Here is a 15858-nt window from a genome sequence, read left to right on the forward strand (position 1 = left end):
TCCAGCAGCTGTTAAGATTCCCGAGTGTTCATTCTGAGTAACAGTCCGCCTTTGGGGGACATGGTCTTGCTTAGGAGACAGGGATGTTCTTGAGTCAGAGTTAGGGCTCCCAAGAGAAAAATAGTTAAGAAGCCTCAGAGTCGAGGAAGGGAGGGCTACTGTTAGAATCAGCTGTGAAACTTTTAAAAATCCTGTAGCCCAGATTGCACCACTGTCCAGTGAAATGGGGAACTCTGAGTTGAGCCCAGGCATACACATTTTTAAAGCTTCCGCATGATTCTGTTTTGTTGAGAGCTACTGGACCAGACCAAAAGCTGGAGCTCTGTCTGGTCCACAAGATTCTGGGAACTTTCTCATCCCTGATCAGAGGGCTTGTTGGGGTGGAGGAGGGGAGGGGTTGGGGGACCAAGACAGGGAACAATTCTGAAATACACCAGAGGTGCGGCAAGGCCTGGGTTGTATTACAGAGACTTTGGGTTAAACTGAATCCTTTAGATGGAAGGGGGTAAAGCGTGTGAGCGGACGAGCAGGCATGTACCTGACCATTTTCCCCACCACATGTGGTTCTATTTTTGTCCTTTTTAGGGTTACAGAACAGGCTACACCTACCGCTACCCCTTTGTTCAAGAGAAAACCAAACACAAAAGTGAGGTGGAGATTCCAGCCACGGTCACAGCCTTCGTGTTTGAGGAGGACGGCACCCCGGTGCCCGCCCTGAGGCAACACGCCCAGAAGCAACAGAAGGAGAAGACTCGCTGGCTCAACACGCCCAACACCTACCTGCGGGTCAACGTGGCCGACGAGGTCCAGAGGAGCATGGGTAGCCCCCGGCCGAAGACCACGGTAAGGAGGGCAGAGGGGGCTCCGCTGGGGAGATTGGGGTGGAAGGAGAGTGCCCAGCTACCTGTACGGGCTAAGCAGCTTTAAAAGGGAAACAGCAAACCTCCCCTGGGCCTGCACTAGTCCTGTCTCCCCCTAAGGCTTCCTATTGGGCATCTGGGAGCAGCTTCTCCTGCCTACGGAGCAGATCACCTGTTTCTTGCACCCCTATGCTGAGTTTTGGGTCCAGAGGGTGGCTGGACCAGGTCACTCCCAGCAGCATGAAAGCTTTTTGCTCCCATATCTGGAAGGGGCTTCTGGGAAATTCAAGGGAGGGGTACCCAACATTTGAACTGACCATCTGATGCAAAACCAGAAGGTGCATGGGGTACTTGCTTCTATTACATTGTCCACTCCCTTTATAACCCTCTTCTGTAGAGAGGTGCTTGCTTTAGACATTAGATGCGTGAGACCTGCCCACAGATTGAGTTGTTACAAATTGTATGCTCTTTTCCTCTCTCTCCCTCATCACACACCCTGGCTCTTAATTTGATTTTCACTAACAAAGTAGCTGGCAGCCAAATAGAATAGCTCTTCGTTTAAAAAAAAAAAAAAGCCCTGCAAATTAACATCCATGAGTCATCTAATACTACAACACCAGTGGCTGCCTGTCTGTCAAAGCTGGCACCACGGCTCTGTCCCTCCTCTTAAGTGTTCTTTATGGCCATTGATCTGGGGCCTTCCTTTGGTTGCTGGGTCATTTGCTGCCCATCTCTGCTCTGGGAGACACACATCAAAGAGGCCCAAGACGAGGGAAAGTGTTTGTCTAGGCTTGCTGACTTGCACGTAGGCTGGTCGGCCCAGATCTCATGGGGTGGACCCCTAGGGTGGACGGTGAGCCATATGCCTTTGCCTTACCCACCGGGCCTTGTGTGTGTTCAGTGGATGAAGGCTGACGAGGTGGAGAAATCCAGCAGTGGCATGCCCATACGGATCGAAAACCCAAACCAATTCGTGCCTCTGTATACTGACCCCCAAGAAGTGCTGGACATGCGCAACAAGGTAAGGGGATAGCTAATTACCTCCCATCTTTTCTCCCTCAAGGGCGTGGGGGGGATCCCCAGGATGCGCCTGACTTACCGACATCCCAGATACCTCTTATGGAAAAGAAACTACCATTTATTGGCCATATTCCAGGCACAGTGCTAAGCGCTGTGCTTTTGTAGTCCTGTGTAACCCTCAAATAGAGAGGTGCTAGCTTTAGACATTAGATGTGTCTAAGAGACCAACCCGCAAATCGAATTTTTACAAATTTTATACTATTTCCCTTTGGCTCATTTTCAAGATTGCAAAATCCTTTGTGTTTATTTCTCTACCTCTGCTTTACAGTTCACTCACTTATATTTCTAATGTTACTTTAAAAACTTAACTTGTAACAGACCACCTTCAATAGGTCGGGTATGTTCCCAGAACAGTGTTTCAGCGTGTGGTCCTCTGAAGGGCAGATTCCTGGGTCACTCCCACCCCTCTTCCCATGGGACTGAGATTCAATATGCACGGGGTGGCCCCCCAGGAATCTGTAGTTTAAACCAATTCCTCAGGGACTTCATAGGAATATTAAAAATTGAGAATCTCCCTCAAGGATCTGCTATGCCTCATTTCCCTCTTCATCTCAATGACCTGCTCATGGTTAATGAGAATCTGGTGTTCTACAAACTTCTCATTCATTCTGGAGCAGACGTGGAGACAGACTGTCTCAGAGTGGATGTGATGCGTTACATCTGCACCCCTGGGCGGCCTTTCTAGTGTGCCCTGGGGATGCTCCCTGCCAACTCCACACCCTGATGCTGGACAGCTACCTCACCCTCCCCATCCCTTTCTACACAGATTCGAGAACAAAACCGACAGGATGTGAAGTCGGCGGGGCCTCAGTCCCAGCTGCTGGCGAGTGTCATCGCTGAGAAGAGCCGAAGCCCGGTACAGCAGACGCTGCCCTTGTCTGGAGGGGAAACGTGTTTGCCTTCTGGGTCTGCAGTGCCTGGGGCCGGGCAGCAGGACCCCTGAGTCCTTATAGGCCCACCTTCCCCTGTGATCTTGGGCACTGGTGCTCTTGCTGCAAAATGGATGCTGTGAGGACTGGGGACAGTATCTCATCGCCTCCCGTGGGCGCCAGGCAGGGGAGGAGTAGCCCAGCCTACCCACGGGAGTGATGCGGCTTCTATGCCTCCCCCTGGAACTCCCCTCTGCCCTCTGTCAGTGTCCCACAGAGTGACCTCTCAGGAGCGCGGCTGGCCTCTCCCAGCGGCTCTAGGCCTGGCTGCCCTAAGCGGCTCTGGCCTCTGTGCGTGGAAACAGCACCATCAGGCCGTAGCTCTGGGAAGATGCTCACAGGCTCTCAGAGGGCAGACATGTATATAAGGACCGGTACTCCTACAGGATGGGAAGGGGCAGTGAGTTGCCCACACAAATACACGTAGAGTTAGAAAATATAAAGTTGTTCCCCTGCTTGAGATAGAACAGTTTTTGTTTAGTGCTTAGCAAAAGGGTGAACGTCAGACTTCTGGCTTGTGTTGGAAATCATTGCAAAGTAGCAGTGGCATCTTCCTTAGCAGTAAGGGCAGGGGCAGGGGATACAGGGACCATTCCTCTCTGTAGAGCAAACTGAGGTGATGTCATGACTGCAGATCAGGCTGCAACCCACCAGGTGGGTGCCCCTTGGCAGGGGAAGTGTGAAGGTTATGTCATCACCTCCACCCCACCTCAGCTGAGCCAAGAGGAGGAACATCAAATGTGCTACAGGGTCAAGGATAGAAATACCCCACGATAATGGGGGGAGGTGGCAGTTCAATACTGGGATCAACATTGTTAAAAACTCTGCCATTTGTACCGAGTGCTCTCCTTGGAGTCCCTCTTCTTGGGATCCTGGTCTTGGACTTTTTTGAACGCCATGATTCCTTAAGATAGGCCCAGTGCTGCCTTCTTTTGGAAGGAGCCCATGGGCCCATCACCAGAAGACTTGATGAGCCAGAGACAGATGGCCTGGAGTGTGTGGTGTGGGCCAGCTGCCCAGGCTCACATCCCCACCCCCCTCACTTTCTTTGACTCCTTGGCTCCAGACCATTGAATTCCCAAAGGCTGAGATGAGGTTGCTGAGTTAGGATAAAGGACTATGGAGTCTGAGCTGTCCCGAGCTAGAGGGATCAAAGGATTCCCGAAGCTTACACAAGGCCCAGCTGGTGAGCTCCCCAGAGCCAAGGGCTCCCCAGAGGGGGTGAAACACAGTGATTTTGCCAATGTCCCTTCAGGGACCTGCAGTACAGGCGGGTTGAATATCCAAGGTTCAGGACCTTGGCCCCCTTGTTATTTATGACTGTGTGCAAAACAGGACTAACAGTTTGGACTGAGAACGCCAAAGCCACTGTGTGTTTTGCATATGACTTACTGCTGGGTGCTGTGGCTTGTGCTGCTGGTGCGGGATGGTGGGGTGCATGGCGGGGAGCGGCTGGCGTGACACTGGTTGAGCCAACGCTTTGCATGCTGGGTTTTGGCTGACTGACTGTGGGCCGCCAGCTGTATTTGCACAGTGACGGCTTGCAAGCGTCCACAGTAGAGATCGCAATAAAGGTGTGTCTTCCTTCTGCTTGGGAGCATTCTTTGATTTTATTTCTGGGGCAGAGGGAGGACCCCCTGCGTTCATCCAGGCAGTTACAAAGAAGTCGGGTCTGGGGGGTGAGGTGTAGCTGTGGGACGGAGTGAACAACCCCTACCCCAAGGCCCCGAGCTGTTGCCATGGAGCTGCATGCCACGCTGTCGCTAGCAAGACCACTGGCAGCCCCATGAGTCTGAAAGGAAGCTCGGGCCTGGGCCCCGACTGCGGCGTTCAGAGAGCGACACACTCTGTGGTTAACTTTCAGTCCACAGAGAGCCAGCTGATGTCCCGGGGCCAGGCGGATACCAAAGACGAGGCCGAGGAGATAGCGCCCAACCCCTTTAGCCAACTCACGGATCAGGAGCTGGAAGAGTACAAGAAAGAGGTGGAGAGGAAGAAGCTAGAACTTGATGGTAAATAACCCCCGGAAGCTGGTGCTTCAGGACCTCCCAGGCGGAGGGGAGAGCTCGAGGCACCCAGAGAGGCAGCAGAGCAAACCATGGCCCTCACTCCCCGCCAGCAGCCCTGGACCCCCTTCCTTGCTGCCTGTCAGGGCCCCCAGGGCTCAATCCAGCCTTGTCTCGCTTTCCTTTTCAATCTTCATTTGCTTCTCTCTGTCTCTTCTCTGTCATGTCCTCACTTTGACCTTCCTGCTCCATCAGCAAATAATATCCTCTTTTTTTTTTTTTTTTTTTTTTTTTTTGCGGTACGTGGGCCTCTCACTGTTGTGGCCTCTCCCGTTGCGGAGCACAGGCTCCGGACGCGCAGGCTCAGCGGCCATGGCTCACAGGCCCAGCCGCTCCGCGGCATGTGGGATCTTCCCGGAACGGGGCACGAACCCGTGTCCCCTGCATCGGCAGGTGGACTCTCAACCACTGCGCCACCAGGGAAGCCCAGCAAATACTATTCTTATCAGCATGATTTTGTTAATCACAACAATGCCCCTCATGGCTCGTGCCTGACAGTTACACGGTGCTGCCGCCATGACCCCACTGACCCTCTCACCTGGGAATAAGGAGTTAATCCGTGAGGAGTACCTATGAATATGGCCTAGGTCAGTAGACACCAGACAGATGTTAGCTGTAATAATATGTTCATTATAATAGTGATCATAATTACTGATGATCTATCAGATGTGGTATAAACCGCTTAGCCGGGCAATCAGAGCTGAGTCCTTTATGTCAGAATCTCAGTCGAGCCCATCTCTCCATGCTGACTCCTAAGTAGTCATACTCTTGATAGCTTGTTCATGCCTTTGTCCCTTCCTGACAGAATTTCTCTTCTTGGCTAACCTGATTCAGTATTATCTACACTTCGGCCTCTGTGGCAAACCCCCTCCAGCCAGGAAGCCCTCTCTGTGCCCCACATGGAGCTGTCCCTTCTCTTTGCTTCAAGTGCACTTGGGGTCTGAGACACAGAATTCAGCTCTTGGTTTTATCCACCAGGCAAGGCTTTCATTCCCTCAGGGCAGGGCCCCCTTCCACAGCCCCCATCCCCACCCAGAGTCAGCCATCTTCCTAGGAACAAAGGCACTAGAAGAATCCTTGCTGGCTTTCTTGGAGTTAGCTTGCTTGGAGTTCTCGGTGCCAATCTAAAAAGTAGATAGAAAAATATGGTGCTCTTTGTCTCTAGAGATTGTTTGGACCGGACATGTAAATTAGACAAATAATCAATAAGCTACATGCAAACAAATCGTGGGCGGGAGTTCCCCTGCAGTCTTGCCGTCCACATCGGGGGTAACAAAGTCCATCCAAAGATGTCCTGTGATGGAGGAAACGGACTCCGACTCCTCCCGACTCCTCCCACTTACCTCCCCTAGGATGTAGCAGAAATTTTTTTTTAAAGTTAGAGGAAGCAGCTAACTCCAGCCAGGAGAAATGAGGACCAAGCCGAAGAAAGCAGTTGTTTTAAAGCACTCTCGGTCTGCCCACCTCTCCTCTCCTTGACCTCTATCCTGAGCTGGCTTTCTGTATTTTCAGGAGAGAAAGAACCTGCCCCTGAGGAGCCTGGCTCACCTGTAAAGTCTGCACCTGCTTCTCCAGCTCAGAGCCCAGCCAAGTCAGAGACGAAGAGCCCCGTGGGCTCTCCCTCCAAGTCTGTGGACGGTGAGTGGAGCTGAGCATCTGGGAGAGAGGAGGCGCCTCCACAGGCCGAGAAGGGGGTCTGCATAGAGGGTGGGCAGGTATTCACTGCAGGGCACCTGACTTTCAACAGGTGCTGCCCTCCTACGGGAGACTCTCCCCTCTGCTGTCTCTAGGGAACCTGAAACAGGGGTTACCAACTTTAAGCTTGTTCCATTCACAAGCTGTGACAATGCACCTTACGGGTTAAGCCGAGTCTAAGCAATACTGAGTAAGTTAATGATTGACCCACAGCCTTCTCATCTCTTACTCAGACCAGGTTGGCTGATGGGCCTTTCTAGACGCACCAGCCCAGTGCTCAGACTTTAATGTGCACAGGGATCGCCTAGGGATCTGGTTAAAATGAAGATTAAAATGTTAAAATGAAGACACAGTAGGTCTGGGGTGGGACCTGAGACCGTGCATTTCTGGCAAGCCCCCAGGTGAGGCTGATGGCGTCATTCTCAACCTTGGCTGCACATCGGGATCACCTGGGGAGCTTTACAATCCCTGACGCCTGCCAGGGTCCCACCCCAGCGGTTTCTGAGTTCAGTGGTCTAGGAGTGGGCATGGGGGAGTGCAGCCTGGAGTTGTAAGATCTCTCCAGGTGAATCTAATGTGTAGCCCAGGTTGAAAACCACTTTACTAGATACTAGTTTAGAGAACTGAATTCTAGGCCCAACTCAACTGTTGATTTTAGAAAATCAGATAATCTCTGTGCCTCAGTTTCCTTGTCTATGAGATGGGGCTACTAATATTTTCCCCTTTTAAGGTTCTTATATATATAAGGGAAGGCGTAGGTGAAGACATACTTGGAAAGAGTGAAAGCCTGATGTAAATATAAGATCTAATTATGGTTATGATTAATAACATACATAGGATGGATAATAATATGAGAGTCCAAACCTCCTAGATCATGCAAGTGTCTTTAGTGAGCTCCTAGAATCGCTCCGGGGCATGAACGCTCCTGCCCTGGGGCACGCCACCCCAACTGTGAGCCCTCACCAGGGAGGGCTGAACCCCAGGCAGACAGTAGCAGCTGGGTGTCCTGATAGAACCTTCCCCCTCCTGGGTAGAATGGCCACACGTGTGAATGCAGCTCGAATCCCCAACCCTGAGCTCCCTCCGTAAGTGAACTGCTGCCTTGAGCGCAGGCCCAGCATTGGCAGGGGAAACCCATCTGCTTGAGGCCGGAGCCCCAAGTGGATGTCCCATGACTGTGTTCATCGTGTCTCATCGTGGTGTTGTCAACCTGCCTCCACAACGTCTTCCTTTCTCTTCCCGTTGGTGCCTTCATCAAAGGAGTTTCCTCCGATTCTGAATACTTGTCTCTGTAGTAAGTGTAGAGAGGCTGTTTACTAACTCACTCCAATACGTGCAATGGGGGAGGGAGGACGTTTACAAAGGAAATATGTTGCTCCTCAGTTTTTTCTTTTGCTGCTCACAACCCTGCCTTCGGGAGGTTTCCTGACCATAAAAGTCATCACCAATTCCACATGTGCTGTGCATGGTTTAGGCATCCCTCTAGGATAGACACACATAGGTCATACCCATGCACTAACACACTCCTGTACTTGCATGGGACATGCCACCCACAGTGAATGGGCCTTGGGCCAGCTGCTGGACGCCCCCTTAGGCGGAGGGCTTGCGGCCCTCGGGAGCACATCTGCACCCCCCCTTCCTAGTGCATGGGCCCCTCTAAGGAGCCCATGACCTCTTTTAGGCAGAGCCTGAATGGCCTTGGGGACCAACTGCCTTATCTGCATGCAGAGAGCACCCGGCCTGACTGCAGTCTGCAGCATCCCTGCACCAACTGCAGGAAGGCGAGCCCACTGGAGAGGAGGCTGGTGGCAGGAGTGGGACAAGGGGTGGCAATTCCATTTCGGCTCTTGGGAGCCCCTTGGAGTGACCTCTGCTACTCAGTGGGACGGGGGGGGGAGGAGAGGGGTGTGAGGGGTGGGATCACTGCTTTCCCACTGCCTGACGTCGTTCCCACTGCAGCAGGATTCCTGCTTCTCTCTGGCCCAAATCTATGCTCCATGGAGAGGCACACTCTAGTTGAGTTGTTAGAAAAGAATCTTACTGTAACACAGGCAGAGCTGGGGAGCGTGGACCTCCTTGGTGCCTTCCCCGCATGAAGAGGCACCAGTTGGATCTGTCTGGGGTGACGGTGTGAAGTGGGGCTGGGTGGCCTTGGCCAGGCTGCCCATTGGCTTGCCCAGCTCCTCAGAACAACAGGGCTGACCCCCCCGAGTAGCATCTGCACTTTGACATATAGCTCACCCATCAGATCCGGAATGACTTTTACACCATTGGTCCCCATGCTCTCAAATCCTCTTGTGCTAATTCACCTCAATGTCACTCCTCATCTGTCTCCCTGACTCCTACCCCCTCAGCCTCTCCGAAGGAGTCCTTCCAGTCCTGTTCCTTCGCATCTGGCCATCTCTGTCATCACCTTCTCTGTTGACTGGCTCCTGACTGTCCCTGCCCCTGCTGAGTCAATTCCCCCATGGGCCCCTCAGGAGCATTGGCTATGCCTGCAAAGAAATAGCCCTGCATTCAACATCAGAAGGTCAGCTGTGTCACTTACTAATTTAGCCATCTCAAATAAGTTGCATAAAAACACTGCAGGATGGGGGACTAACATGAATCCTTGCCTTTCCCAACTTACAGCATTGTTATCAGGATAAGACGAGCTCATAAATATAAACGGACCTTGTAATGCGCTTTCATAAATGAGTTCTCCCTAGGTACTGTGTTCTCAGGATTGTGAGAGATACTACGCTGCTCGCTGCTTTAAGCCACTAAGTTCTGGTGTGGTTTGTTATGCCTAATGAGGACTGGCTTATGGAAATTAGCTCTCTTGTGGGTTGACAAGGCTCAGCGGGTGGTTCTTCCGCTCCACTGATGTCAGCTGGGGCTGCAGTCACCTGGTCGCCTGACTAAGCTAGAACTTCCAACATGGTGCACTCACATGTCAGGTGCCTTGTCAGGGGCAGCTGGAAGGCTGGGCTCAGCTGGGACAGTGGAATGGCTGGGCCTCTTTCTCTGTCTCTCTGTCTGTCTGTCTGTCTCTCCATATAACTGTAGGTCCTCTCCATGTGGCCTCTCCATCTGTGTTTCCATCAAGGTAGTTGGACTTTACACATGGTGCCTCAAGGCTCCCCAAACTATAGAAGCAGAAGCTGCTGGGTCTTCTTAATTCTTCGGCCTGAGGCTGGCTCAGTGGCACTTCTTCTGCATTCTGTTGGTTTCTCCAAGCCACAGGGCCAGCCCAGATTCAGTGTGGGAAGGGACCACACTCAAGTGTAAAATTCATATATTGGTGGTAGGTTTAGAGAAGGGCAAGATCGTTGTCAAATGTCAAGGGAGGCTGGAACCAGACCTTGGGGAGATATATGCTTGGACTGGCAGATAGGAGTAGAGTGGGCTGTCCAGGGAGTGGGCATTTCTGGAAGGGGACATCGGAGGACTGAGAGACAAGTGTTTGGATGCTGAGGGATAGTGAGAAATCCAGTCTGAGAGGTAGGTACCCAAACAAGCTCGGCATCTCCCTACCAAAGCACCTCCCTTCCTCCTCCAGCCTCTTCAAGCCTTTCGGCTCTTCCCAAGCCACAATGGTGTGGCTATGGACCTAGGCTGCCAAGTCCAGTCTTGTTCCAAATCCACTCTCCCTATTCCCCTCTGCTTCCTGGCCACCATCCTTGGATAGATCCCCCGATTTCCCAGCCTCTACCCCATTCCACCCACCCTACACCTGTCTCCTACTCCCAGAGCTCAAATTGCCCCATCTAGGAGAGAAAGCCAGTGGTTCGTCTTAGGAGATGCTAGAAGGTGAGTTCGCATCTGCCGTAGCTCCTGGAGCCCTTCAAATAGCTGAAGACCCAGGTAGTTCTGACCTTAACTGTCGTGGGCTGTTAACAAAGGAGGGATCTGGACTCTCAGAGCTGGTCCTTGATACTTTCCTTACTGGGGCCCAATAAGTATTGGGCTGCTGTTTGTTTACAAGGTTGGGTCCAGTTCAGCGTAGAAGGCTCAGGCTGGGACAGACAAGAAAGAAGATGAGGTATGGTGTTGGCTTGGTTAGAATAAAACCATTCACACGTTCATTTGTTTGCTTACGCATTCAACCGTTCATGGATTCCACAACCATTTTTTGAGTACCTCCTATAAGCTAGTCACGTAGATAATTAAACACAGTCTTGTCTGATTTATTTCAGTTTTGAGGGGAGAGATAGGCATAAAAAAGAAGTGATTGTTTTACAGTCACTGTGATGGAAATTTATCTAGTAGGGGCCGAAAGGAAGGAGTGACAGATTCTACCTGGAAGCAGGGATGGGACCAGGAAAGACTTTAAGGGGAGGGTAACACTCAAGCTGATTGATTGTGTGGGTGAAGGTTGGGGACACAGAGAAGAGAGAGAAGGGTGGTCCAGACAGAGGGAAACAGACTGCAATGGCAGGGAGGGGTCCAGGGATCAGAGGGTTGATGAGGCCAAAAGCAGATGAAGAGAGGAGAGGGGAGCGTTCAGGGGGAAGGCTGTGTCTGGACTGATTTTCTGCGTTCAAGAGAATGGCCAGTGATGACCGTGGGAATGCATGGTGGGCGGGAGGGCAGTAAGGGCCATAGGAGTCAAGCGCATTAGAGGACTTGGTAGCTGGATGATGGCAGGATGCGGGCCAGACAGTAGGAAGAATGGGAGCCAGGGCCAAGGTCTTCAGTACTAAGAGGGGACAGTCCTCAGGAGTTATTGGAGAAGACGTTTGCTTACCGAGATAGTTAAACTAGCCCATGTTAACTGTCCCCAAATTTAACCCCCTCTGTCCCATCTTCCAGGTAACCAGACATTTCTCCAGTCTTTACCCCATCAAGAACGCTAGCCATTTCCCAAGACATCTATCTTGCCCCACTCTGTCTGTAAGGGACACCAGTCTCCCACCTTCCCCAGCTCCCACACTCCCACCTTCTTGTGGTGTGATATCCTCACACTCACACACATGCACACTCACACACATGCACACTCACACACATGCACACTCACACACACCCCTCTCAGTTTCACGTAGTGAAAAGAACACTAAGCTGGGATGGCAGGAAACTGAGATCTGCCCGCTTTTCCTGCTTTACTCAGTTTTCCTATCTGTAAAATGGGGAGGAGCTAGATTAACTTTACCTTCCTTTCTACTTTTCAAAGTCTACAGTTTCAGAATTTTCCTTCCTCCTTCCCCATACAGGCATTTCAAAGCTTGAGTGGAAGCAGGGTGGGAAGAGAGTGGGAAGGAGGAGAAAGGGCAGCAGGAGGCTTTCACTCCTGGCCTTGAATAGGGTGGCAGTCTGTAGGGTCCATGCCACTCAGGGAATCCCACCCTCCCTCTGCCTGCCCCTCTCTGCCTACTGGGAAGATACTCTCCATTTTTGAAAAGTTCCTCAGAGGTGTAGGAAATGAAATGGGTATGAAAACATGTCATTTCCGTATTTTTACTAGTGAAACTGAACCAGTTACAACAATTCTTAGATGCATCCCCTGAGTTGTCCACGGCAGTGCCCTCCCCTTCCTACAGCCTCTCTGTAGTCTGCGTCTGTTCCCTTGTTCTGTCTGTTCCTAGGAAAGCTCCCAACCGGGCCCCTGCTGGGCTGCTGCCATGTCTAGAGATCATTACCTGTTTACATTTTTAAGCAAGAGCCCAGGGTCCCTGGCCTGCCAAGGGCCTGTTCTCTCCTGTTTGGGAGAGAACCCGGCCTACCCCTTTCCCCTTACCGTGTCAGCCCGCCCCTCTCTTTGCTCTAGACTTCCTTTATATAATTGCCTAGAAATGGTTCTATTAGCCCCAGGTTGAAGCTCTCGCCTGAATGAAATCTTATGGGTCACGTCTTTGGATCTTTTTCTAGAAGATGCTAAGAAGACGGAAACAAGCAAAGCCACCACAGAGCCGGAAAAGACGCAGCCAGAAGGAGTGGTAGTCAACGGCAGGGAGGATGAGCAGACGGCAGAGGACATCCTCAGCAAAGGCCTCAGCCAGATGACCACCAGCGCCGACACGGATGTCGATACCTCGAAGGACAAAACAGAGTCAGTCACCAGCGGTCCCATGTCCCCAGAGGGCTCGCCTTCCAAGTCTCCCTCAAAGAAGAAGAAGAAATTCCGCACCCCGTCCTTCCTGAAGAAAAGCAAAAAGAAGGAGAAAGTGGAGTCCTGATTCGCAGCCCCGTGGGGCTCCCATCTGCGTCCTCCCTCCCCTCCCTCGCCGTCTCCCATCTCTGTCCCTGGAAGCACGGGGCCAGGGAGGGGTCGAATAGGCCCTGGATCACACTCTGATGGGAAACTTAGAGATTACCCCACCAACCCCTCATTTTACAGTTGCCCCACAGAAATCAGGTGACTTTCCCAAGGTCATACAGCTGGTTCGTGGCGGAGCCTGCACTGGAAGTCAGGTCTTCTGGCTCCCAGTCCAATGCTCTTTCCACTACACGACACTGCCTAGCTGTGGGCTGCCCTTGTGAGGATGCTGCCCCTGATCTGAGCCCAGGGCAAGGGGCCAAAGTCAGCCGCAAGCTCTCACAAATCAGACCCAAATCAGACAGGTCGAGGCTCCCCTGAGCAGGGTCCTTGTCCTTGCGTGAACCCAACCTCCTGCTGATGGAGCTGTCACTATGTTTAGAAATCTCTCTTCTCTTTCCCGTAGGGTAACTGCCCTGCTGCTCACAGGAACCACACAAGTGGACCCGCCCCCTCCACCAGAAGTTAATCCTTGTTCCCAAGGGCTGATGGCTTAGCTTGTGCTCCCCCAACCACTAACCCCAAGCTTTCTTCATGGAACCTCTGGAATGACGGCCGGAATTGTTGTAAGAGTGGGCAGACGTGAGGGCAGCCAGCTCAGCCACAGCGTGGAGGATGGTTCGATCAATATAAGAAGCCAGGAACTTGACCCATTTGAACAGTGCATCTCAGGCACTTCAAAACTAAAACCAAATTTAGCTTAGGAAAAACTTCTGTCATAAGCAGGGCCGAAATTTGGGGAAATTTCGATCCTCTGTTGGCTTTGGGTTGTACAAGGAGGATCAGGACAGCGCGGATACGTGATGCCTTTCAAGCATTTGCCTGACTCTCAGGGCAGCGCGGCTCACCCTGTCCCCCGCCGGTCCGGCATCTGGGATCCCCTGACCTTCCCTTAAACCTAGAAGCCCTGGCTCACAGCCTGGAACTGGCATCCTTGGCCCCCTGACCGTGGCTCCTCTGGTTTCTGACTCAGTCACTCTAGGTCCAGCAGAGGAGAATGAGGTGAGCCCTTCAGGATTAATCCTCTCGGACCAGCTCTCAGAGAAAGGCTTGCGTGTCCCTGGCCCCGTCACTGTCTGCCCATCAATCCTGGGGCCTGTAAGAGCCACAGCTATTTTTTTAGATGCCGTCACTATCGTTTCATACTCTTCCCTGGGGCTTTGATTTATAAGCAACATTGACTCCTAAAAAACAGACAATCCATTCTCTTTAAAGCACAGTGTCTTCAAAGAATATTTTCCCTTTCTGTCCTGAATATTGTCAAAGTATTTTTGAAAGTTCTTAATCATAGTTTTCCATTTTTGAGCACTTACTACACACACACACACACATACACACACACACACACACACACTGTGCAGGCTTCACATACACTATATCCTTTAACCCTCCCTGTGATGTGGGTCAGATTATTCCCATTTTATGGGTAAGAGAACTGAGCCCCCCAAAGGATAATTGACTTGTTCCAGTGACTTGGCTAGAAAGATTCAGAGGCTGGATTTGAACCCAGGTCCGTCTGAGTCCAGAGCCTTTGCACTTAACAGCTATGATGATCAGAAAACTTTAATCTCCGAGGGTGGTTGTTTTAGTCCTGGACCGTTTCGTTTCTGTGACTGGCCTCCACTGCATAATGTTAGCACTTGAAGCGAAGGTAGGAAACCACCTGTGTTCCCCCCGATCAGTGCACAGTAAGTTCCTGGTGAATGTGGGCTGTGACAGGGCCACTGTGGACCTCTGACAAAGGAGAGGCCAGAGCCTTCTGGTTGGGGCAGGAAATACCATCACCGTTGGGCTATTTCTTGGGAAGGAAGGAAACTGACACAGGACTAAGGAAAACACAAATACTGCGTGTCCCTAGAGCAGATTCCTAACTGCTACCCAGACCCATCTCTCTGTTCTGCTTCTGACTGAGTCAAGTCTTGTGATGGACGACCCAAAGCAGAAAAGCCTGTGATATGGCAAATGCCTTTCAAAGCCACTCCTTTGATGCCTTCTTTCAAAAAAAAGATTTCACATTCATTCATTCATCCCAATATTTGTTAAGCATCCACAAAGCAGCAGGCATTATGCTGACATTAAAAGAAAACAATCGCTGTGACTAGAACAGTCAGCGGCAGGCAGTGTTAAGAGAAAGGTAGAGGGGACACAACCACTGATGCAGGTTTTTATGTTTGAGTGGTTGTCGCTCAGAGATGATGTCAACAGACTCTTTGCTTTCATCACATTCTCTTTATTCCCGTTAAAACAGGGAGGCCTCATTTAGGTGAACATGCCAGGGCCTTGCAGGAGTTTATGCCATGGGGCCACCTCATATCCAACCATCTGTCCTTTCCCTATGCATTCAAAAACCACGCATGAGCTTAGGTCATGGACCAAGCTTGAGGGCAGGACATGGTCCCCGCCTGAAGGAGGTTCCTAAGTCTAGTAGGCATGTAAACAAGTTACAGAACGGGCAAGGGTGCAGAGGAGGTGTAAGGAAGCTTTGATTGGCTGTCTTCCAGGCCAGAGAAACCTTCCTGAAAGGAGTGACGGTTGAGTTAGGGTTTCAAAACAAAGAGGAATTTTCCAGGAGGACAAGAGGATTAGTAGGGCACTGGTGATGAGGGAAGAGCCCGTGCAAAGGCACGGAAGCATGAAACGCCATGACGCGTCCGTGGCGTAATTCAGTGCGGCTGGGACAGAAAGTGTGAGTCAGGTGATGGGGTTCACTTCACAGGTGGGCAGGGGTGGGTCATAAAGAAACTCGTAGAAGGTGTCGGGGAGTGGGACTTTATCACGAACGGGGTTTGGAGCTGCTGAGGGCTTGTGGTCAGGGTAGATCGTGAGCAGGTTGCATCTTAGAAAAATTCCTTTGGTGACTGAGCGGAGAAATGACTGGAGGGGGCAGCGCTGGAGGCATGGGAGGTCTCCACAAGGAGGCCTTTCGGAAACTGGAACGGATGTGGTGGCCTGCCTTACACTGCCTTTTCCCTTATAGCAAATAGTGAGCTGGG

At 51.6% G+C, this 15858-nt stretch overlaps 1 protein-coding gene across 1 annotated transcript in view; it reads left to right on the forward strand.

The window, feature by feature from the left end:
• ADD2 (adducin 2) overlaps positions 1 to 14145 on the forward strand; it is a 38014-nt gene extending 23869 nt beyond the window's left edge. The window contains exons 9-14 of the mRNA XM_022561215.3: positions 586 to 843; positions 1762 to 1881; positions 2707 to 2796; positions 4734 to 4881; positions 6448 to 6573; positions 12478 to 14145. Coding sequence (XP_022416923.2) covers positions 586 to 843; positions 1762 to 1881; positions 2707 to 2796; positions 4734 to 4881; positions 6448 to 6573; positions 12478 to 12785 — 1050 coding nt within the window. The 3' untranslated portion in view covers positions 12786 to 14145. The remainder of the gene's footprint in view (positions 1 to 585; positions 844 to 1761; positions 1882 to 2706; positions 2797 to 4733; positions 4882 to 6447; positions 6574 to 12477) is intronic.
• Positions 14146 to 15858: the final 1713 nt, after the last annotated feature.

This window comes from Delphinapterus leucas, chromosome 13 (assembly GCF_059928025.1).
Source record: "Delphinapterus leucas isolate spDelLeu-1000000601 "Yukka" chromosome 13, BTC_Dleu_Yukka2, whole genome shotgun sequence".
Classification (NCBI taxonomy): Eukaryota; Metazoa; Chordata; class Mammalia; order Artiodactyla; family Monodontidae; genus Delphinapterus; species Delphinapterus leucas.